Source organism: Paramisgurnus dabryanus, chromosome 24, assembly GCF_030506205.2.
Source record: "Paramisgurnus dabryanus chromosome 24, PD_genome_1.1, whole genome shotgun sequence".
Taxonomy (NCBI): Eukaryota; Metazoa; Chordata; class Actinopteri; order Cypriniformes; family Cobitidae; genus Paramisgurnus; species Paramisgurnus dabryanus.
Window position 1 is genome coordinate 15,195,521 of NC_133360.1, and position 26,176 is coordinate 15,221,696.

The 26,176-nt window shown below is 38.0% G+C and overlaps 1 protein-coding gene across 1 annotated transcript in view; it reads right to left on the reverse strand.

Annotated features, from left to right (window-relative positions):
• Window positions 1-26,176, reverse strand: part of ell (elongation factor RNA polymerase II) — a 40,197-nt gene that overhangs the window by 2,197 nt on the left and 11,824 nt on the right. Inside the window, exons 3-11 of the mRNA XM_065246576.2 lie at window positions 19,340-19,461; window positions 16,607-16,770; window positions 13,418-13,659; window positions 11,846-11,970; window positions 4,302-4,392; window positions 3,541-4,075; window positions 3,209-3,275; window positions 2,896-3,067; window positions 18-62 (exon numbers count right to left, since the gene is read on the reverse strand). Of these exons, the coding sequence (XP_065102648.1) occupies window positions 18-62; window positions 2,896-3,067; window positions 3,209-3,275; window positions 3,541-4,075; window positions 4,302-4,392; window positions 11,846-11,970; window positions 13,418-13,659; window positions 16,607-16,770; window positions 19,340-19,461 (1,563 nt within the window). The remainder of the gene's footprint in view (window positions 1-17; window positions 63-2,895; window positions 3,068-3,208; window positions 3,276-3,540; window positions 4,076-4,301; window positions 4,393-11,845; window positions 11,971-13,417; window positions 13,660-16,606; window positions 16,771-19,339; window positions 19,462-26,176) is intronic.

The following is a 26,176-nucleotide window of genomic DNA, read 5'->3' on the forward strand; positions in this document are numbered from 1 at the left end:
AAAGATTGCCGGCTTACCTTTTTTATTTTGCGATACTCTTCAAGTATCTGATTGTGGATTGTCTGTGAAAAGAGAAACAAGATCTTCACATCTCTGTTTTCACATACAACAGTTTTTTTTTAAATGTACATCAATAAGGATATGAAAGCAATTACATTCTCCAAAACGCTACTTAAGAATATTTAACCAGTCTGGTGAGAATGCTCAATCCAACCTTATGCTAGTCCATTTTCTTTTACTCAGAAAATTTACTCACCACCATATCATCCAAAATGTTGATGTCTTTCTGTGTTCAGTTGAGAAAAAATTATGTTTTTTGAGGAAAACATTGCAGGATTTTAATGGACTTTAATAGAACTCAACACTTAACAGTTTTTCAAATGGAGTTTCAAAGGACTATAAACAATCCCAAACGAGGCATAAGGGTCTTATCTAGCGAATTCATTGTCATTTTTGACAAGAAAAATAAAAAATATGCACTTTTAAACCACAACTTCTCGTCTATCTCCGGTCCTGAAAAGCGCCAGCGCGACCTCAAATGAATGCATAGTGACGTAGAAAGGTAACGTTTTGCATATATGAAACGCACATTTGCGGACCATTTTAAACAATAAACTGACACAAAGACATTAATTAGTATCATTCCACATACAACAACGTCGGAACGGACCTCTTTCTCCACACTGGGGTGTAGTTTTGCGTTCGTCCTCTGTGACCTCTTGACGTGATGACGTATTGCGTGAGGTCGCGCTGGCTCTTTTCAAGACCGGATATAGACGATAAGTTGTGGTTTAAAAATGCCTATTTTTTATTTTTCTTGTCAAAAATGACAATCGTTTCGCTAGATAAGACCCTTATGCCTCGTTTGGGATCGTTTATAGTCCTTTGAAACTCCATTGAAAAAAACTGTTAAGTGTTGAGTTAAGTATTAAGTGTTGGGGTCCATTAAAGTCCATTAAAATGAGAAAAATCCTGGAATGTTTTCTTCAAAAAACATAATTTCTTCTTGACTGAACAAAGAAAGACATCAACATTTTGGATGACATGGTGGTGAGTAAATTATCTGGATTTTTTAAGAAAATTGACTAATCCTTCAATAAAAATTCACATAAAATAACACTATGGATGTTCATACTGAACAGTTAACTGTTAACCAATGATAAGAATTTATGACCGATTAACATTGTCATTTAAAGAAAAACGTGTTGATGCACGTGCCTACAGACATTTCGCCACTTTTCTATCCTTAATTTGCAAATGGCCTTTAAATGATGCAAATTATTGCTGCCCTTGACAGTCTGGTAAAGTAATCATTTGTATTGCATGTGTGTCCGTGCTTAAGTATGGTTTGGAAGCTGTACATAGTGTGTGCATGCAAGATTGTCCGACTCGCGCGCATCCGGACAGACTGGCGTTAATTGGCTAACCGCCTTTTTGCACAGACTGAGAAAGCAACCCAAAAGCAAAACTTTTTGAAAAGTGTCCTGCTTTAAAAATGGCCACTGTGGTAGATGAATCCGGATTTAATATCTTTGGATAATGTCATGTTGCATGAAAATGTTATAATGCATGAATCCTGGTTCTGCTGTTGATCTTTTGCTGCTGTTTGCACATTTAAATGACATGAAATTTTTGTTTTGTTTTCACCGGGTCACAGACAACGTCAACTCCATTTTTACTCAATACCAATTTAATATTAAATGGGGCATATCATGAAAATCTGACTTTTTCCATGTTTAAGTGCTATAATTGGGTCCCCAGTGCTTCTATCAACCTCGAAAATGTGATAAAGATCAACCCAGTAACTTAGTTTTGGTAAACTGTTCTCTGCAAGTATGAGAAAAATAGGTAATTGAAATTTGGCTCTCCTTGTGATGTCAGAAGGGGATAATACCGCCCCTTAATCTGCACTATCCAACCACGGCACTGCCATTTAGTGCAGAGGTCAGCTCATTTGCATTTTAAACACACACCCAAAACAGCACATTTTTGCTCACACCTACAAAGTGACAATTTGAACATGTTATAATAAATTATCTGTGAGGTACTTCAAAGTTAAATCTTCACATACATACTCTGGGGACACCAGTGATTTATTTACATCTTTAAAAGGTCTTGTGAAATGTCCCCCTTAAAATCTTATCAGTTAACAGTTAATGTTCGGTTAACAATCTGCGGATATCGGTTAGACATCCTTAAATCACACAATGATAAAACCTGTTAATAGCATTGAACAGTTATTGTAATGATGAGGAAGGGAAGCCGCCAGGAACTTTTAGGGATTTGATTTCGACAAGAATTGAACTTTGAGGTCATTACGATGGTATGCTCCTACAATAAAGTTAACGGAGAGTTGTCCTTATAGCCTCCTGCCCCCCGTATCCTCACGCATGTTTGAAAACTGACAAAACGAATGGATCATCATGAGTGACATAATGCAAAAACTTTTCATAGCACATCAATTCAGTTCTGTATTTTACTGATGTGCTAAGCTCCAACGAATCATTAAACCACAAGGTTTTTATCAATTTCCTAAACACACAGGAAACAAACAAAATAAATTGCAATACTTTCCAACATGCTGCTTTGTTTATTTTCCACTATTAGCACCAATCAGTTTGTTACTCGTCCCAATTTCTTTGTTTATCTTTCTCTATACCTCTTTGATAAAAAACGCTTTCATACAGTTTCCCCAAATTACCAACCCACTCGCTTTTGACGTTCAAACTACGCCTGAACTCTGGATGAGTCAACTAACATTTCTCATTTTCCGACTGTGCTCTGACAGCATATAACAAACTAATAAAAAAATGAGGAAGTTGTAATTGCACAAGCAGAATTCTGACCGAAGCAAGCATGATTCTGCAGACGTTTACAGAGAAGATGAATCGATACCTTGTACTTGTCTGTGCCTTGCTGGAGTTGTTTGAGCTCAGAGTCGAGTATAGTAAACTGTCGGGTGATGCTTTCTATACGTGCGTGAAGCCCCCTGTACTCGCTGTACTCTGAGTTAAAGTCGGTCTTGTAGCTCTGACGTTGCTCTTGCGAACGTATCACCGTGTACTTTCTGTTGAGAAAGACATCCATTGTTTTACATCACTTTCGTTTATGCTACGTATTGCAAGTTACACATTACGCTCAAAAGGTATAGACAAAAGCACGTCAAACTATTTGGCCTTTGTTATTCAGAAGCAAAAAGGAAGCTTACGATAAATAGTCTGCCGTCTCTGACGAAGACGCAGGAATGCTGGAGCCATCGCACGTTCCATTCAGACCTAAAAAAAGAGAGCGAGAATTCAAGTGCTTTCATTTCAAGCAAGGACGCTACTTTATAACGTCAGCCAGCAGAAACAGTGAGGGAAAAATGTTGCCCTTGAAACAAACATCAATATGTTGAATAGAAATGTGCAAGCAAAGGTACTACCTTGTTATCTTAATATAGTATACTAGTAACTAGATTTGAAAAAAAAAAGGAGGCCATGAGGTCAGAAACCACCTCAAAGTAAAACGCATAAATGATTCAGTGAAACTGATCCACACCTGTGCTACTATCATTTGTTGTTACATCGCAGGTTTTCTTCTTATCTGAGCTACGTTCCTCCTCAACTTTTTTCTTTGAATCTCTGTCTCGTTCCTTGGACTTGTCTTTATCCTTGTGTTTTTTGGATTTTTTCTTCGACTTCCCGTGCAGGGACGGCAAAGCAGGCCGGCTTTGGGACCCTTCGATGCCGGCGTGTGCCGGCGACACTGAACTTGGCCTATCCGGTTGCGTCGTCGAGCGAGGTGCGAGCGACGCCGGCTGACTTAACCTCTCCGCTACCGCTGCTTCCTGACTCTCGCAGTCTCGGCCGTTGGAGTCGTTGCTGACGTCGGAAAGCGGGTCGATGGGTCGGGAGATCTCTAGTGAAGGGAACTGAGAACTTGAGGATGTTTCAGCCACTTGAGAACTAGAAGAGTCCTTTCCATTGGAGGAGCTCAGTTTGCCGTTGAGGGGTCCTGTAGACTTATTGGCTAGATGTGATATTCGAGGCTTCTTATTGGCCAGAGGGTCGATAAACTCCGCTGCAGGTCGTTTCTGTTGGATGAGAAGAGGAATGATTATAAAACTGTGGCTGCTTACAACCAAATAAACAGTAAAGGGATGTTCAAAATGAACTAAATTAATATTGACCGAGTAAGGTCATGCCAAAGATTAAAAAAATTTGATGTCGCTAATCTCAAAATTAGTTTATGAGACTTTAGCCTGGATTTCACAGACAGGGTCACGTATATCTTTCATAAGTTGATGTCCTGAGGCTGACCTGAGAGGGTGAACTGCTGGCCGGCTCTTTTTGAGGGCTGACCGGGTTCTCCCCTGACGCTGGAGTACCACTCTGAGGCTTAAACAATTTTCTGTTGAGAATGACACAGAAAGAGAACCATCAGTTTAAACAGAGCAGATGACAAGATCAAAACAATCCGAGAAAAAGCTCTTCTTGTCTTGTTGCATTATGAGCGCTTTTAATTGTAAATGCGGGTGATAGTATTATTGTAGATGGCGTATAGCGCAGACAATTCGGCACAAATTAAAAAATATGAGAGAATACACGGTTGCTGTTACACAGAGGGGCTGTTTACACTTGGTATTAAGATGTGTTTTCATCGATCGGATCACAAGTGGACGAGTGAGACACATTACGTTTACACCTGGTATTAAAATCCGTCTCTTTTGTCCACTTTCGACCGCTTCTGTCCTGAATACTGTGAGGGGGTGGTCTGTGAGACGGTGGGCGAGTCTCTCTGCTGTCATTCAAACGCGAGCGGGAGTAATTATGAGTTTATATGGACGCAAACTAATATTATGTCGGAGTCCACTGCTTGTTTAGCAAGTAAACTTAGAGAAGTGCTGCATAGAGTTTTGTACGTGTATATGTTAGAGCTTTCCCTAAATCGCAATTGATGAAATAGGATCGTGCAACATTCACACGCTTTAAAAACAAAACTACGGAGATCCTCCGCTTTAGTTTTATCAATGAAAGGGTAAAAATAATGCTGTTCACGTGTGTTCACGCTAGAAGTCAGAAAAGACGTGAAACTTAGTGTTTAGTACCTCAGATTAGATAAATGGGCAGAGAGAAGGCGGTTGCGTGTGGCTGATCAAACACATTCAACCACATGTGTGTTTACTACAAAAGCTATCCGATCGAAAGTGGTTTCGACTACCTCTGAATGTGGTCGAAAGTGGACACGTTCAAAATGTTTTGAACACCGTTTACACCTGGCATTAACATTGTTCACTTGTGATCCGATCGACGAAAACGCATGTTAATGCCAAGTTTAAACAGCCTCAGAGTTACTACAGAGCATGTGTGGACATACCGCACTATAGGGAGGGAGAGAGCTCGCGCAAAAGCACACAGAAAACCAGTGTGTTTGTGGGACAACACTGCTAACCTTTCGTTAAGTCATGATAAACTCGATCAGCAGTTTTCTTTGGCAGTAACATCTGTTGACGTTTACGTGAAAAGGCAAGTACACAGAGGAACGCACGTGGAAAACACCGCCAACTTTTAATTGTTTCACCTACTGTCACGTAAGAGAGATGCCATCGAGGCGCTGTATGCAGCAGAGATAGAGCGCGCCCAAGAAAGGCGCCGCTAAGTGCTCACAACAGTGAATAAAGCAGTTTAAATAGTTAAATAAAAATTTGGTTAACATGAAAAATGTATTTGTGGCAGCAAGTGGTGCGCCACGAATTAATCAAAGTATGGGAAACAATGCATTGACAAGTTATCTCATCAATTAGAAGAAAACATTTCCTTGCCAATAAAGAGTTTTTACGGCAATCTATTTTTCACTATTATCCACTAGGTGGCGCTCTTACTCAACTTATAAAACACTTAAATCATTCCCCGCCAGCCTTTTTTTAAAGGTTGCCCGGCAGCATTTTTCACAAAAGTTTCAAAAAAGTCCTTCCAGGAAAATTTTCTTCTAAAAATATATAAACAAACAAATATATCAAATGAAAGAAAGGACCCTCTGCTTTCAAACAAACAATAAATAAACAAACAAAACGGGGGGGGGGGTTTATCCTATCTTTATTTTTTTCTCAGTTTATAAACTCTTAAAGGGGACATATTATGAGATTTTTTTAAAGATGTAAACTAAGTCTAAAATAGGTCTGAGCAAAAGTGTGCCGTTTTGGGTGTGTCATTTAAAATGCAAATGAGCGGATGAAGTGCAACCACTGATCACAATGATGGTGGTTTGTTGCAATTGAAGCTCAATTGTGCTGTGAAATAATTTATCTCTCTCTTTCTCTCCATACTAAATGGTTGTGCTGTGGTTGGATAGTGCAGATAAAGTGGGCGGTATTACCTTATTCTGACATCACAATAAGGGCCAAATTACAATGACCTATTTTTTCACATGCTTGCAGAAAATGGTTTACCAAAACTAAGTTATTGGGTTGATCTTTTTAACATTTTCTAGGTTGATAGAAGCACTGGGGACACAATTATAGCACTTAAACATGGAAAAAGTCAGATTTTCATAATATGTCCCCTTTAAATATGGGTATTTTTTTTTCAAAAATAAATGTAAAAAAATAATAATTGCATTTTTGTGAGTTTTTTAGAGATCAGATTTAGAATGATAAACAAAAAATACACGTAAAATTAAAAAATGCTTTTTTGCTTCAGTTTTTTATGAATAGGGTAAGAGCACATCTAGTGGACAATCGCGGTATTACAGATTACCATAATGTCAATGGGCAGAGAATGAGTTAAACATCTACTGATTCAAAAACAGTTTAAATTTAGTATGGTTTGTTCATCGTTCTGAATCTGATTGCTTACAAAACTCCTTTACCAAAAATGCTTTTGTGAAAAGCAAACAACCTTTGTGGAAAATTATAAAAAAATGCTGGCGCTGGAATTTTTTTAAAACCCTGGCGGGGAAAGATTTAAATTACAACAATTTACTGGTTTGTGTGCAATAAAAGTAGAAAAAAATAACTATAATGTGCATTTGGTGTGGATATCAAAACTTGTGTGTAGCAAATAAAAGGAAGAATCTAAAAGCCATTACAGTCTAATGATAACGAAACCTAATGTTTACAAACCACCCTTTTATTACCATCTGATCTGAAGTACTCCCATACTTTAGACCCCTTTCACTTTAGAGACGGTGATAGACATAAGGTTCATGCCTACTAGTGGTGTGGAGGAAACCGTTGTTATTTTAGCGTGAGAACCATTGATCTATATAAATGACTGGATTGCGCATGACGCTACAAATGTGAAGCCACAGCGCAGCCATGTTGGTAAACCCAAACATTCTATTAAATCAATGGACGTTATCAGATTTTAATGATAAAAACATCACTTTACTAGTATCTGTTTTTATATCTGAAGTCTCCCTGTACATTACAATGCAAACGTCCTAAGCATGTACATAGTTATTTACTGAATGTTCTACATTTTGCTTGTTAAACAGTTATTTTACATTCATCTTTATTACAGTAGCCAAGTTTCCATCCACTTGTCAATCGAATTATCTGAAGTTCGGTAAAAAAAACGTATGCGAATAAAGCGGGTGAAAGTGTGTTTCCATCCAACGGCTTTAAAGCGCATAAAAACCTGTACGTAATGACGTCACATGCTGTTTTGCGATCAAATTGGTATATCGAATTGATTTGAGACATTTGAAGGTGTTTCCATTCATTTTCACACTGAATCGCACAATATTTAAGCAAACATTTGCGAACAAAGTTTTGCTAGACAAAATGGGTTGCGCCATACAAGTTATAAGTGCTTATGTGCCAGCTGAGCTGATAGCGACATATCAAGCTATAATAATAAGAAAATGACGTTAACATCAAATTGCTATGATTATGCAGATGCATGTAAATGCCCGACGACAACGGAGGCATTAACGTGAAATGATAGTCCGGATCAATGCTTTACGTAAATGAGAACGACAAATATATTTCCTGAGCTGTTAATATTGGAAGCCAATGAAACTACGAGGGTTCTTTGGCCAAGGATCCATCTCATCAAGGTCGAATTTGCTTTTATTTTCCCTCTGGCACCGTTGCGAGATAACTCTCTTTTTTTAAACACATATCGCTGTTTGAGCACCTTACATTTACTCCGGAGGACGTCCCACGTCTTGTCATAACCATTGTTGGACATTTCCTTTGCGAGTTCCTAATAAATTATGGCATTTCTTAGATTTTTGCTATCTAAAATAGAGCTGTAATCGTGCCTTAAAAGTTAGGCCTGAAATAACCGGAGCCCGACAGAATGCAGCCCGAACCCGAAAGCACATTTAGATTGAAAGCTTTTTAAAAGCCCGAACCCGTTTACAGCCAGATATTATTTAAATGTGCGCACGCAAACAGCTTTTATCAAGAATGAGTAATTTACAAATGTTTTAACATTATATATTAATGACTAACTGGGCTACACGTCACTTGGAAGTTGAAACAAAGAAAAAAAATAAGTCATCTGTATTCTGTAACTAACATCTCGTTCTTAATAGGCATATGCAATAAATTATAAATAGGCCAACATGCCAATAAAAACAATAATTTCTTAACGAATTAAATTAAGATAATACATTCTGAATAAGATGGTTATTTGAGAATAACGAAATTAAGATAAAGGTTCCGTGGGATTTGCTTCGGCATGCCAACATTAGTCTATATCCTCTGTCTAAATTATGTATTTAGTTAAACATTAAAAAACCTTTACTCACCATGATTAGGCTACATTTTTGTTGAGGAAATTATTAAATCCACTGTAAATGGCTTCAGCGTGGTCCTGCGCTTACTGATAGGGCATTCAGCAGGATTGAACTTGACCGCTCATTTACCGTGCAAAGGCGGAGCACGAGCCCGTTGAAAATGTTAGAAATGAAGCCCGAATCCGACCGAACCCATCGGGTTCGGGCAAAGATCTTCAGCTCTAAAATAGCCGTTATTTTCTCTGGTAAATTAAATTTTAAATGAATCTCGTCTCGTCGTGTGTCCACTTACATATGACTTTGTTGACACACGCCATGTGTGCCACCAGAGCGGACCTAAAACTTTTTCTTCTTTGTTTTGTGTGTGGGTTGCAACCATAAAATGACCTAAACCTTAATCGCAAATCATTATTTATTCGGCAAATAACGTTTCCATCAGCGTTTATCGCATAAGCCACATATCGATCAAGAAAAAATCCGATGAGATCGAACGTATTTCTTTTGAGTCGATATTCATGAAATTCAATCGAATTTTACTGTTTCCATAAGGCATTTTTCATTCGATATCACTTAATTCGGATAAAAACATGTGGATGGAAACATGGCTAGTTATCAGATCAGCAGACAGACCGCAGCATGTTTAGAATGAATGACAAACGTGCTCATTCTGAAATCTAAATAAAAAAATCATGCTTTGTTTGTACCGTATGTCCATGCAATAATTTGCTGGTTTTGTAATTCTGTTATCTTTACAAGTTACCTAAACTTATTCAGAGAAATAACGCTGACATTGCAGCTTACTGTAAAAAAAAATAACTTTATTTATACCCGTGTCATTAACGGAATGCAGCAGACACACTCACCTTAAAGTTTTTATAAATCCATTATCCTGCCCGATTAAAACATAAACGTTGCATATAACACCAGAATTAACAATTCATTTACGTACACATATCCTAAAAATGAACCTTCTGTGACTGATACGCTGTAAAGCGGGTGAAATTGGATCATGATTTTGAATGGAAGTCAATGACGCCCTCTGCCGGTTGGAAATACCAAGATGGCCGTTCGAACTCTGCACTGCCTTCACCTCACGATATTACGTTAAGCGTTCTATGCGCAATCCAGTCATTTATATAGATCAGTGGTGAGAACACAAATTTAAAAAGCAATCGCGACAGCTCTAATGAATGTATAAAACGTGTCGAGAGTATTTCTGTTACAATCATAATATAATCTCATTTTAGACAGAGATGGCGTTTAGCGGCTTTTGCATCTGAACTCTTCATTTATTACCAAAAAGAGTTGCAGCTTTTAACATCCCTAAAAATCGCATAATTTTGTGTATTTATTACATTCTTATAACCATTGCTTAAATGAATACTCTACTTCTTATTAAAAAAATCCTGATAATTTACTCTTTCCCATGTCAATCAAATTGTTGATGTCTTTTCTTTTGTTCAGTCGAGAAGAAATTAAGTTTTTTGAGGGTAACATTCCAGGATTTTTCTAAATTTAATGGACTTTATTGGATCAACGGTTTACGGTTTAAATGCAGTTTAAAACTGCAGTTTCACTGAGCTTCAAAGGGCTCTAAACTATCCAAAACGAGGCATAAGGGTCTTATTTAGCAAAGCGATTGTCATTTTTGGCAAGAAAAAGTAAACATATGCACTTTTAAACCACAAATTCTCGTCTTTCACATTTGTGACGCGAGACCTTTCGATGTGCTTACACATTAAGTAAGGTCGCGCTGGCGCATTACCAGGCTGGTGCAAGATGAGAAGTTGTGGTATAAAAGTGCATTTATATAAAAAACCTTTATGGCTCATTTGGGATCATTTAGAGACCTTCAAAGCGGTGTTGAAACTGCCATTTAAACCGCATTTAAACTGTTGAGGTCCAATAAAGTCTATTAAAGGTGCGGTGCATGATCTCTGATGGACAATGTTGACATTTGAAATCACCTAAACACCCCTACCTCAATAGAATCTGGACCTTCTTTTGATAGACCCGCCCCACACATACGCAAACCAGGCAACAATGTCGATTTGTAGACACAGCCCTTATTGCTGATTGGCTACAAGTGTGTTTTGGTACTCGGCCGGACTCACTTTTCCAAAGTGTTTTTCAAAAATCACTCATCACGCTTTTAAATTTTAGAAAAATCTTGGAATGTTACCCGTGGAAACATTTCTTTTTGACTAAACAAAGACAGACATCAACATTTTGGACGAAATGGGGGGCGAGTAAATTAGCAGGATTTTTTATTAAGAAAGTAGAGTAATCCTTTAACGCAGTGTTGTAAGCATGTGTTGGGTCTAGGGGAGCTGTGGGCATGTCAACAGAGGGCAGTCTGACACAGGGGCCAACTCATCTGAAACTCGGGATCAACACTGTGCTTGCACGTAGGTGGGTGGGCGTGAGCTGCTGTGGTGTGCCCATGCATGGTTGGACCTTGGTCCTGTGCCACACATAGACAGATCAGCATGTGCAAGAATAGGGTTGCATCACTAACCTCCTAACTTCACAACAGCCACAGCTCTTGCGTGACAGCCGGGTGTTCAAGCAAAGCAGATGGAAATGTAGGAAGGCACGAGAGGGGGTATACGGACATAAAAACACAGTCAGCTGATAAGTGTAACCCTGAGGTTTAAAGTGCAAGTTGGCGAACGAGCAAGTGCCTCTTTTACTGCATGCCTGGCGTTTGCTTGGGACAAATATTTTGTTTTCGTTTTGTGCAGATAAAGCACGCGCCATGTTTTTCCCAGCCTAGCACGTAGCACATCCTCTTTATATTTAGCAACCAGGGACCTGTAATCCACAAGCAGAGTTCATGGGAACACAGATTTTTCCATGTAGAGCCGAAATGCAGATATGCAGACAGCAAATGCTAATGTTAACATTTGCCTACACTGGTTTCATATCACCTCTCATAAACAGGAGAAGAAAAGGTCATAGCCACATGACTACAAAAGGAACACAAAGGTATACTGTTCACATTAGCAAAACAAAGAGAAAATCTACAGTTGCCGCCACCATATAGGTACAATAACGTGACAGTGTAGTGTATACATATAAATACAATCGCATACAGGAGATAGCAACCGAAACTTACCGTACAAGAATTCTCTTCAGAATCTGCTGGTCCACTTCGGTGTAACCAGGCCAATCCTTCTGAACTTCCTTAAACAAACAATCCTTCAATGTGAAGGTGCTGTCTTTACTATTTAGGTTAGCCACCTATAACGTGAAAAAAGCAAAATGAAACAAGAGGCCTCAGTCTTTGGCTTTTCCACACACACAAAAAAACTAATGACATCTGTGTTTAGTGCACTTGGCCTAATACAGGAGTCTGCAGTGTTCGTCTTATAACAAATGCGTGTTGGTTTATACATCAAAATTCTAAACGGTTCAAAATGACTAAACCATTTCAATCCTGGCGTACTGACTATGCCTAGAATAGCTTACTACCATACCGCTTGTACTATTTTTACAGTATGTATACTGCGCACACACAGCTTAGTCTATGCATCAGTGGCCATGCTCAAAATAGCACATTACCATATTAATTGAAGTATGCAGGAAACGCACAGCAAACATGCTTGCAAAAATAGTGCTGAACCTATTGAATCAGCAACAAGGCAATAGAAAAATGCTTTGGCTATTTATGGTCAGTGTTTGCATTTTGCATGCACAGTAAAGGTACTTGGTTGACCTGATACACTGTCTGTAAAATAGATGTGACCCCGGACCAGTCAATTTTTAAAATTGAGATTTAAATAAATAAATCAAATAAATAAATAAATAAAATAAATATGCTTTCCATTAATTTGTGTTTTTTTTTTAGGATAGGACAATATTTGGCCCAGATTCAACTATTTGAAAATCTGCAATCTGAGGGTGCAAAAAAAACCCTTGAGAAATCACATTTTAAGTTGTCCAAATAGTCAACACATTACTAAATGATAAATAAATGTATATATTTACAGTAGGAAAATTACAAAATATCTTATTTTTTAGGGGTATCTAGTGGTGAGGTTGCGAATTGTGACCAATGGCTCAGTTCACAGCTCACCCCTGGCTTTTGAAATGCATAGAGTAGCTATGGTAGCCACAACCGGACAAACATGTCATCTTCGGAGACAACCCAGTTAAAAAAGTTTGTCCGTTAAGGGCTTCTGTAGAAACATGGTGGCACAAAATGGCGACTTCCATGTAAGGGGACCCTCAGTATGTAGATAAAAACGTCTCATTCTAAGGTAATAAAACATAATGGTTAATTTTGAAAGGTCTTTATAAACATTTGATAATATAGTTTTATAAATTATTTTGCATTTCTGTCAAGAGATCCTTCTAAAAATTACACGCTGTACCTTTAATGGATTGTTGGCTATTGCTTCAAATATACCCGTGCGACCTATGACTGGTTTTGTGGTTCATCCAGTGTCACATATATAACAAAAGGGATACTGCATCCCACAAAGCCATTGGCCAAAACTTTTACATTCAAGTGAAACGACATGATGTTTTAACATCAACTACGATTTACAATTTCAAACATAGCCAGTTTCTGGACATATCCATAAATGTGATTTACAGTTTAAAATGTCACTCATGCTTCTGTGAGGATCATATAATCAGTAATTGCCACCAGCTGCATGAAAAATAAAAATGGAAATAAACAAACCTGTTGCAGGAGGCTGTCTAACGTCTCCTTGTCCTGAGGAGAGAGACCGTCCTTGGTGAGCCGCACCAGGAGTTCGGGTTTGCGGTAGGGTTTGAGGGCCAGTAAGTGCACCAGCCGTTCCCTCAGCGGCCGCGGTGGGCTCTTTTTCTGACTGCTGGAGACAATAACGGGTCTCGAGGTCCGCCGCGACGGAGCCACGTCGGATACGCCCATTAAGGGCTTCCGGATCTGCACCCGCTTACCTAAACGGCAGAGATAGAAAATCGGTCAAAATAGAGATTTTTTAAAATTCATTTGGTTAAAAATACACTCCAACATAGGGCTGTGTGATATTGTAGAAAATTGCTATAGCATACTAACTAATGTGGTATTCGACAGGGTTGAAAAAGAAATATTGTATTTAAATTGTATTAAAGGAGACATATCATGAAAATCTGACTTTTTTCATGTTTAAGTGCTATAGTTGGGTCCCCATTGCTTCTACCAACATAGAAAATGTGGGAAAGATCAAACCAGTATCCTAGTTTTGGTAAAACATTCTCCGCAAGCATGTGGAAAAAAATAGGTAATTGACATTTGACTCCCCCTGTGATGTCAGAAGGGGATAATACAGCCCCTTAATCTTCACTATCCAACCACAACACTGCCATTTATTGCAGTACTAATTTGCATTTTGAAATACACACCCAGAAACTGCCCATTTTTGCTCACACGTACTGTGGCAAGTATAACATATGGTATTTTGGGCTAAAACTTTACATGTGTACTCTGGGGACACCAAAGATTTATTTGACACCTTAAAATCTTGCGAAATTTCCACTTTAAAATACATTTCACATTTCTTGGAAAAGAAAGCATCACAACAACTTCTGAAAGTGGACAGCCATGTTTTACTGTTGCATAAAATAAATCAGACATTTAACAACGTAAACAAACTAAATAAATAAACATCACTGCCATCATGTACGCATATCCGAACATACACCTTGCCAGATACTAAATTATCCTAAATTACATCGACATACGTTACTTTATAAATTATTTAAATTAAATCGCTTATTTGTTGCTAACCATTGAATATTATGTTAGGCACATATGCAGAATTTCGATAATTTTGCTATATTGCACATCTCTACTTCATTGTATTATTAAAGCTGCAATCAGTAATTTTTGGGGGGGAATTTAGCTTATTCACCGTATTCCCCAGAGTTAGATAAGGCCATACATACCCTTCTCATCTCCGTGCGTGCTGTAACTCTGTCTGACGCAGACCCCGCTAGCTTAGCTTAGCACAAAGGCTGGAAGTTAATGGCTCCAGTTAGCTTACTGCTCCCAATAAGTGACAAAATAACACAAACATTTTCCTATTTATGTGTTTGATTTGTATAGTCACCATGTACAAATAACAACGTCATATGAGACGCAGCCATCTTTTAACAGTAAACATACAGGGAACTGTATTCTCAGAAGGCGAAGCACTGCTACTTGGGCAGAGTGATTTGCACAACTCTGACTGAACTCTTTACTCCTCACCAGGGGGCTTCTCGGGTGCTGCGAGCAAATCACTCCGCCCAAGTAGCAGTGCTTCGCCTTCTGAGAATAGAGTTCCCAGTATGTATACGGTTAAAAGATGGCTGTGTCTCATATGACCTTGTTATTTGTACACGGTGTGACTATACAAATCACAACATATAAATAGGAAAATGTTTGCATTATTTTGTCACTTATTGGAAGCAGTTTGCTAGCTGGAGCTATTCACTTCCAGTCTTTGTGCTAAGCTAAGCTAGTGGTGGGTGCGTCAGACAGAGTTACAGCACACAGGGAGATGAGAAAGGTATGTATGGACTTAATCTAACTCTGGGGGATACGGTGAATAAGCTAAATTCCCAAAATGTGGGCGTGTTCCTTAAAGATCGGTTATTGAATATGATTTTTAAAAATCTGTTTAAAATGGTCTCCTTACCTTTCTCCAATTCACAATACGCTTATAATGATTTATAATTTGAGCTGTCGGGTCGGTTTTCCCAGAAAAAAGCAATAAAAAAAAACGTAATTTGTCTTTGATTATGTCATGTTCATAAACGAAAAGGAGCCGGCTGCTTCATTGCATGTGCTTCGGATGGGAGTGTGAAAACTTGCTTGAAGTTTAAAGTATCATCTAGATGGCAGCGTTTAATCTCTAAAATTTCAAAGACGATCATTTGACATTAAAACAGAAGAGTTCGCAGTTTTTCACTAAAACAGGAGTTAATATCATCCGGGCTTACATGTTTTAACACTTATCATTTAGTCAGAACAAATGCACCAGATATATTACTTCACTTCAGTGTTTCAGTTGGTGGCATATCAATCGGGTGGATAGGTGAAAAAGATAACTAATATGGGTTTAGATCGGTCATTGGTCATAAATACAACAGGATCAGGTAAGTATTTAATTTCTACGTGCAGGACGTGACAGGGCTTAACCTAATCACGGTTGACGAATACGTGACAGCTAATGTGTTGAAAGCATGTGGTGTGTCACGTTCTGGTTCATGAATATTGTACAGGTCAGCTTGGCAGTTTTAGTTCATTACGGCATGCTTTATTGAACGCAGCAACAGAAAGATATTAAACTGACCGATCGCTGAAGTTCTCTGGTGAAGTATTGATGTTTCTGTGCAGGTTGTATTCGAGTCGCCAGGTTTCTCTGGGTAATATTTTTAGGCACTGTCATCATGAGCATTGGTACAGACAGCTTCGTAAATTATGCAGCATGCAAGTTCCAGACATGGAGACGGAAAATGGAGTAGACGGACAGACTTGAGGCTTGAGTAAAAATTGACTTTCGATGAGCAGATGGCCAAAATTAAGTTCTTGATCTAGCATTAAAGAAGTTGTGGCTTGCGTAAAAAAAAAGAGGCTACAACAAACTTTCAAACAATAACAATAATTTGCTGCTAATTTAAAGTGTGTGTTACTCTTTAAAACAAGGCATTTGTGACCCTGTCTGTGAAATCCAGAGTAAAGTTTCATAATCGAATTATGAAATTTAGAGCATCAAAATTTGATTTTAATCATTGATTTAAATCGTTGACATTGTCTAAATAAAAGTTTATATTTTCACAGAATGTTCTTTACATTTTATTTTATGTAAAAAAAACAAACAGTAAGTTACAAAAAATGAGTGGGTCATCTTTGGTTACTTACCCACGTATCTCCCACCAGGCTTGATGACGATAGCTCCTCGGCTACGGGTTTCCTCCTCGGCCTGAGCCATGCTTTGCCTGGCTTTCTGGTAGGAGTCATCTGTGGCGCACACCGTGATTTTATCCTGGATCCCTCCCAAGCAGTCCAGCTGTATGCTCCCTTCACTGGGGAAAGACCAAACCAGTCAGACACTCCAAATGTAAATGCAAGTGGATTATGTTGCCACCACCCACATTAACCAGCCAGTTATCAGTTTTAAATAAGGTGCAATCATACAGCAATGCATCTGACCAGGTCATTCATCCCAAATCGCTGCCAAATGTCTTTCAGCTGTGTGCCCTTATGCTGTCTATACCAGATGCAAACGCACACACAGCTCCCATTATTATCAATATAATTACGTATTTGAATGAGTAGATAACTTCAGATTGTTTGAGGCAAGACCTTACCCTTTAATAAGCGTATTTGTCTGGATAAAAGTGTCAGCTAAATGACAAATTTCTCAATGATGATGTGTAACTGGCTGCTAATGTTGAAATTTCTGACTAATTCTTTGATAGAGCCGATTAACACATAAATCTACAAACAAAAAGGTCAAATTGAAATTTTGTACGACATTCTTCAGCTCAGACACCCAAATTAAAGAAGCCGACAGATTTCATGAAACGATGAACTTTGCGCGAGATAAAATGCTGAAATACTAGTTTGTGCTTTAGTTCTGGAAACTTCAGGCTGGATTTCTCTACACAAATTAGGAAGCGATTGGACCCAGTGTCGACAAGATTTTAGAGAAAATCATGTAGTACATGATTGGCAATGTTTCTAACTTTTCAGTAACATGGGTTTAATGTACCCATGTTACGTAGGTATATAACATTTGTATACATTATCAAAATCATTTTATATATCCATTTCCTCATATGAGGTGAGGTTTTGTTTCTGACACTTATAATTGAACCATTGTGATAATTAATAACACAGGTGTCAATGTTTCAGGCAAAATGGGTTTCCATCTCCCATTGTTCACTGTTACCTTAGGGGTGATTCACATATTGCGTCTTTTGCGCACTCAAGTTCGTTATTTCAAATGTAGGCATGTGGTATGCACATTCATAATGGAAGTGATGCGTCGCGATGTGGTGCAACGTGATAGTTTTTTTCAAGCGCATCCACATCGGGTTAAAAACTTTTCAACTTTTCAAGCGCACCGCAGGTCATGTCACAAAAACCTACGTGCCTAGCGTTTTCAGGTGCAACATATGAACTGCCTCTAAAGCAGTGGTTTTCAATCTTGTCCTAGGGGACCCACTGCCCTGCACATTTTGCATGTCTCCCTTATCTAACACACCTGATTCAGATCATCAGCTCATTAAGGCAGAGATCCATGAACAGATCTGGGTGTGTCAGTTAAGGGAGACATACAAAATATGCAGAGCTGTGGGTCCCCTAGGACAAGATTGAAAACCACTGCTCTAAAGCGTGCATATAAACTTTGCTTTTATTGTTTCCATCACTCGTTTTTAATACTATACTTTAAAATTTGCATAAAATCAGTGTGATGGAAACATGGCTATTGAAAGAGATGGGCAACGCAGTGAGAAAATCGCTGGTGGTCTGAATAGGGAGTATGAGTATGTGACTCCCAATTTTTCCTGAGGCCATTTAAAAAGGTAAAATGTGACATGACTAGTATTTTGAAACCTCTAGAGCAGGGGTCTACAACCTTTTTTGTAATCATGGGCTACAACAATGAATAAAACAATCTGGAGGGCTACTTTTCGACATAGTCTACTCACAACTTTATTTTACTTGTTGATATGTTTTATTATTGTTTAAAATGTTAACAAACCGCACGTGTATAATTATAAATGTTTTTGTATGGATACATGGGGTGTGTAAATGTATGTAAGGCACATACATGTATAATTATGAAGGTATATACAGTTTTCTTAAAATGTAGGAGTATATTCAGGTATGATATATTTAAGCAATAAGGTACGAGAGGCTGTGCTTGGTGGGCACCTCACAGACTCTGTGCGGGCAACCTTGGAGACCACTGCTCTAGAGATTTTACATTATCAAAGTCATTTTACATATCGCTTTTCTCCTATGAGGTGAGGTTTTGTTTCTGACACTTATAATTGAACATATTGTGATAATTAATGTTTCCCAGTTTATGAAAAGTAAAAAAAAGTGTTAACAAGCATAAAAGCAGCAATACTAATATAAAAATCAATCAATCAATCGAGACTATTAATAGAATGTGCTTTGGCAGGCACCTCACAGACTCTGTGCGGGCAACCTTGGAGACCACTGCTCTTTTGCTTTCTATTACTGTCGTATAGTGTCTTTACAGAATTTAAGAGTTTACAAGAAAGTATCATTTATGAACTTCAAATGACCCTTTATTACAAACAACAGAGGACATTAAACCACAAGAATGCAGTTAGATTTCTCGTCTGGTTGGACAATTGGCCAAATTTAATTTATCCTCTCTGTTCTGGTGTTCAGCCAGAGATGAACAGTAATAGGAACAGATGGCACTTGAAACGATGCGAAAGACATGAATGCAATCACAGAGTTCCCAACATTAGGGAAAACTTGAATAACATTGATAAAATTGGTTTCCATGGCAACACAACTTACTCCAAAACGCAGTTGAAATTGTTACGCTAACTTAAGCATGTGAATTTTCAGCAAGTTTAAATAAACATGCTTTGTTTTCACTCTTACCTTGTAATGTACTGCTGAATGCAGTCGAAGCTGCCCTGGGGGTTGTCCTTCCCCACGTTGGACAGGTAGAACGTAAACGTTCGTAGCTCATTTGGATTCTCTGACTGCGGTATTGAGATTTTCTGTTGACAGAAGAGAATAGCAGCCAATATAGGCAATGAGAAGAGATGGGAGCAGACTGTCTGTTACAAGCAGTGGGTAAGTTAAAACTGGAAAATGAGGAGACATTTCAAATTTTTACAATAGAAGAGATTTACTCTTATTTGAAGACATGGAAAAAACACAAAACGAATCACCTCTTATCTTGGCATCTCTATAATATCAGTTAAGAATATCGAGTTAAGAACGGGTGACAAACATTGGTGTAAACTTCACACTATTAGGTGGCTCTCAGGGCCTTCCATAGGGGCTGTTTACACCTGATATTAAGACGGTTGTTCACAAGTGGAAAATGCTAAATACAGATGTTAATGGGGTGTAAAACCTTTGAGCTCGTCCACTTTCGACCACATTCTGTAGTAGTTGAAAAAACAACGCATTCGACCGGATTGGTTTTGTGGTGTAGACGCTCATGTGGTCGAATGTGTTTAACAGCCACAAAAGGCCACCTACTATATATCCTGATATGAAATAAAGCTTTTCTTTTCCTAAACAGGATCATATTTTGTTCTTAAGGCTCATTGTACAAATTCAAGAAATCACTATATAGCCTCCAGATATCCTGCCTTCCTCAAACGCATTCATTTTGTACAAAGTTCATCGATCTGAAAAGCGCTTTGTCCCTGATTGGCCAGCATTGACTTCTATAGTATTTTTTAATCCTACTATGCAAGTGCATCCTTTGAATCTTTTGTTTGCATACTTAGGTTCTATAAAGCTATAAAACTACTGAATAACTTAAAGACTTGAACTAAATGAAGGTAAAAGTGATTATCATTTTGTCTATGAATGTAATTCTAGTTACATTACTCCTAGTGACCTTTCATTGGAGGTACCGGAGGTGTGGAGGCGACAGTGAGGGTGACGTGATTTTGGAGTGAAATGCCAAATCCCTGCAGCGGAAGAAAAAGCACACAGTGAACCGAAACACGACACGCCGCGTTATTTCCCTTCATACACACGAACGGCTCTGACGTATGCCGTGCTCTGGCTCTGTTTACCCAAGGTTCCTCACACGTGTGTGGCCTGCAGGTGGCCGGCTATAAATAACAACCAATGTCTGAGCCTTGCACCGCTAACCCAAGGGCTCGCACCGCTCAACGCTTCAATGAGCTGGCTTGTGTGCTCCTTTCACACTCCTACATAAGAGATTCAACAGCAGAGTCTATAAGCTCTGTCATTAACAGTGGCATTGCAATGAAAACTGGTGACTTATATCAACTTAGTTACAGCCAATGAATTGCTTATGCATAGTTTTTTAAATTGCAGTTCTTTATCTCAATAGATTTTCTCCAGAAACCATGAGACAGCAAATAAATTCAGAAGCATTGGTGCAGTAATGCACAGAAAAACAAACCACAAGAGAGGAAATGCTTTTAAAGGAAGAGCATGCGTCACATGCCAAAAAAAAATGACGCACTTTGAAGTACGAAATCCAATATAATTAATAGTCAGTGTGAGTAACTTTGCAGGGGATGAATAATAGAGACCAACCAGAACCAACCAGTCTTATAGCTGCCAAAAAGTTGAGGACAAACAGCAGTTAAAACCAACCATACAGGTTAAATACTGACACATACTTTAGGAATTGTTACCGTTAACAATTACAGCCTATTAAATATAATTGCCTTAATGATTGCATATCAAGGCTGAGATCAAACTCGTTGGGAAGCACACAAATTTTTTTCACAATTATAAATTAAATTAAATATGTGACCGTGGATTACAAAACCAATTATAAGTAGCACGGGTATATTTGTACCAATAGCCAAATATACATTAGATTAATAATAATTAGGGCTGTCAAAAGATTAATCGCGATTAATCGCATCCAAAATAAAAGTTTGTGTTTACATAACATGTGTGTGTACTGTGTATAATTATTATTTATATATAAAAACACACCCAATCATGTATATATTTAAGAAAAAATTGTTATATTTGTATATAAAATATTTATATTTATATATAATATAAATTATAGAAATGTATATACAGTATTTAAATGCAAATATTTCTTAAATATATACATGAATGTGTGTGTATTTATATATACATAATATTTATACACAGTACACACACATATGCTATGTAAACACAAACTTTTATGTTGGATGCGATTAATCGCGATTAATCTTTTGACAGCCCTAATAATAATCTAAATTATAATTAGGGATGCTAAACAATTAATCGCGATTAATCGTTAGCAGAATAAAAGGTTTTGTTTACATCACATATGTGTGTAAACTGTGTATAATAAATATGTATATTATATATAGAATTTTTTTTTTATATATCAAGTATTTATATTTAAATATAATATAAATTATACATAAATATACAAATGTATATACACATGTAAACATTTCTAAAACATATACATGCATGTGTGTACATTTATTTATACAAAGTTATTATACACAGTTCACACAGATATATGATGTAAACAAAAACTTTTATTCTGCTAACGATTAATCGCGATTAATCGTTAAGCATCCCTAAATTTTTTGTGATTATTAGGATTAGGGCTGCAAGAACGAATAGATTAAATCGATAAAAAAATCTATTACTAAGAGTTGGCAACGAATTTCATAATCGAATCGCTGTGTCACGTAACGCAGAGACGTTTAATTATAAAAAAAAAGAAAAACTTCAGTTAAGCGGGGAGCGAACACACCCCGTCTCTCACGCACTGTTTCAACCCAATCTGAAATGGGGCCTACAACGCAAAAACATTTCATGTTAACAAACATATACAAGTGTCTAGTTGCTCCTTAAGGTTCCCAGAGCCAAATACTGTGCAGTTCTTGCACGCAGTCAGCAAGCACTTTGATAGTAAAATAGCACTGATGAAACACTTTTGATCATTCGAACGTTGAACGTTCTCCATATTCCTGCGCTTCAATGAAGAAAAAAAGTCAAACAGGTTGAACAGACCTAAGGGTGCGTAAATTAATAATAAAAAAGACTGTTTTTGAATGATATTACCAAACGGTTTATTTAACAAAGATGGCTTTCTTACGTTGCATTCAAGCATTAAACGAAACTTCACTTGTATTGCTGCATGTTTATGTAAGATGTGTGTGTGTGTGGAGGAGAAGAGCTCGGTTTAAATGGCTTGAGGGTTTGAAATCTTCGAGAGCTAGACAAACTACATTCTTCGACATTAGACAGCACCAACGTTAACGTTTATAAGGCTATCTGCTGATCAGGGCCATGCATGAAAGAAAAACGTGGGTTTTGATGACAGTTCGATGACAGCCTCTTGGAGAAACTGTTGGATGCAATGTGGACCGGCAAATGGCAGAGTGGTGCATGTGGTCAGGATTTGATCGAACAAACTGTCTGTCAGCTGCTTCCTGTCTCAGGGTGGTTAAAAAGAAGATGCAAGAAAATGGGCATTGACCGCATTTCACATGTTTTGAAATTCATTTTGTGGTTCTTTTTGATGGCATGTGGCCCTCTTCTCCTAGCCAGTGCAGTAAATAAAGACCACTAAGTAGGGCTGGGTGATACAGCAAAAATCATCACAAAGATATTGTGAATATTCAACACAGAGCCCAGTCCTACTTTAAAGTGCTACTCAATGACCGGTTGTCCAAATGACACACACATCAACGGCTGCCTGTGACTTGATTTCGCAACAAAGCAAAGGATGTTGTGGTTAATGTGAAGGATGACTGTGCAGCAGAAAGTTATCATCAGCCTTTCTGTTACCTACCTTCACATACAGGACACTTTACAATACCTTAGGGGAAGACCCAGGTCTACAAAGCTCGTTTCAAAGAAAGTTTCGAGGTTTATAGCTACCATTCAAAATAAAAGTAGGCATATCTGATGTATAACGGTGTCAGTTGTCTTTTTTACTAGGGATACTCTGATCAATATTTTAACAGTTTTTCTAGAAAAAGTAATACCGCAGATGTTGCTTTTGTTATATTGCTTGCAGTAATTAGGTATATTATTGTTTAAATAGAGAATCAAATAAATAAGCACACAACAAATATTTCTTCTGCAAAGAAAAATTTAATATGCCTTCGTATGAAGTACAACAGTTCTTCAGTGAAGAGCAGAGAGTGATTTTATTGAGAGATGAATTAGGTTACTGTAGCTTTAAGACGTAAGAAAGATCGCTCTGTAATTGTGCGCCGCTGTAAGGCTGCTGTGTGTGCACGTGCCGGGTGTACGCAGACAAGAGCAGCTGTGAGGAAAAGTAAAGTTGAAACTGTCAAATCTTTAAAACTCATGCAAACAATAAACTTTCGGCATGAGGATACAATTGTCCGCGATAGATATGTGTTGTATACGCTGTTTGATGGTATGTAAAGACGCGTCGCGCTGTTTGGACTGGAGCGCTTCCTCATCGAAATTACACATCTCTTTAAAAAGGCAAAGAGAGAAACGTTGCACATGGGCAACGTGTTATAAAAAAGCTTGCACTGCGTAAAATTGTCTCTAATTGCAGCCGCATGATGATGATAAACGTAAACGGAAAGATCAGTTCATGAGATCGGCAAATTTAACGAGTACCGATCGAGGCATTTAATGCTGTTAATCGGCCAATACCGATCTGCAGCCAATCAAACAGCGCATCCCTATTTTTTACCAAAGATAGAGATTTTAATGCTTTAATGGTGCCATTACTCGGTCAATATTAAAGATATCAAGCTGATTTTTCACAAAAAGTTTGTTACCGTTTTATACATAAAATCATCCTACATAATGTAATCACTAAAAATGACTTTAGCTGGGTTTTTACAGGTGTTTATTTGAACACCTATGAAGTGAAATGCGTTCAAAAAAATAGTGTTTAAATCTATTCTGTGCATTCTGACTTAACACAGTTAAAGAGTTGGATTCCTCATGTTAAACATAGGCAAAGAAGAAAAAGCAGTTGGACCCTTGGTGTATTTCTGTACCGAATGCACCTTGCCAAGTTTCTGAAAGTTTTTTCCCAACATAAAAGATTCATATGTAACAATCTTGCTTTATTTCTTTTATGGGCAATTTCTGTGTAGAAGAACAATGGAAGTCCTTATTGGGGTTTTCCGGTTTTCATTACCACTGCACCATCATGGTGGTGAAATGCGACCCACGGTGATGAACTGTGGCCTGCAGTTGTGTGCACGTCACAAACTATGAAAAATATAAAGTACAATCTCGCCCAGCAAGATGTCTTCAAGTTCGCGTGAACCCAAACAGCCAGCAGACTCAGAGCTAGAGCGCAACTAAAATATCAATGATGACCCGCTGGCTTGGGGCGGAACATTGAGGCAAGATACGCTCTCTTGGTCACTTAAAGGTAGGTTTTAATTTTTGGAAAAATGTTAACGGTAGCCGCCTAGCAATAAAATCACGATCAAATCACGCTTACGTATGAGGGACAAAAAAGGAAACGTCCGTTTTCGGATCTAAATCTGTGATTGGTTGAACATTTTTTGGTCCTACGCATTTCACCGATGACATAAATTTCTACAAATACATTTATAACTTCTCACATCCTGATAGCAATCACTGTGTTGAGACGTTTAACCAGCATAACTAAAAATGTTTCAGGATCAAATCTGTTACCCTACCTTTAAGGTTGCGAAAAAGTATCAATCTTTCCTACCAGTACACCATCAGAATGTGCTATAACAAAAAGGTTTCTCACTTGTTGTTTCATGGATGGAAGTGCTACAATAAAGACAAAGCACATAGGGGCCAATCCCGTGGGTGCTCCAGGGCTCGGATCGAGCACCCCATCAAAATGGCCAAGCATATTATGCTCAATTGCTTCACATTAACTTCACATTTCACAGTTTAAACCATGCGCAAAACGTTTTCGATGTCCATAACGTTTGACACTCCAGAGCATCTGTTAGTCGTTGCTAAGTGACCTAAGCATTGTTTGATGTTGTGACGAGCACCCACCAGCAGAAAAAGAAAATGGTGCATTACCCTCCCGGGGGTAAAATACTGCCACAGTCACAGAATATTGCATGCCACATCAACCAAGAGCTGACACAAAATCAACGTCACCAAAAAAGTGCGTTGTTGTTTGTGAGGGAAATTTCAGCTTGTTCAGCTTCCCAAAGAACCCAGCCTTATGGAAACAATGGATATAGTTTATCCAGGTTAGCAGGGGAGTTGTGCTTGTGTGTTTTTTTGACGCTGGATTTTGTTGAAATGGGGCGGTCCCAACCAGGTCATGAGTCACAGGCGGTAAGTAAAACTGTATCAAATGTCCGCAATGTAATGTAAACAACACCAACCTATAGTGAATCACAAGTTATTCAGAGATAGTGGGATAATGTTTGGCGTTTGTGGCTTCCTTTACGAAAATTAACCACGGTTTTACTACAGTTAAGACCAAAAAACCATGGTTACTGTAGTAAAACCATGGTTACCACAAAATAACCATGGTTTTGACAACCATGGTTTTCAAAAACCATAGTTAAACCATGGTTAGTAGGGCTGGGTATCGATTCAGATGTTCCAAATCGATTCGATTTCTATTCACAAGCTATCAAATCGATTCGATTCCGATTCTCAATTACATTTTCGATTCCGGTTCTCAGGTAGGTTTTTATACTCGATTCTCGATTCAACTCAATGAATATAGTTTTAATACACATACTATATGAATAAAAAAGAACAGTGAACAGCAGTTTACAAGTGCGTAATTAATAAAAATTA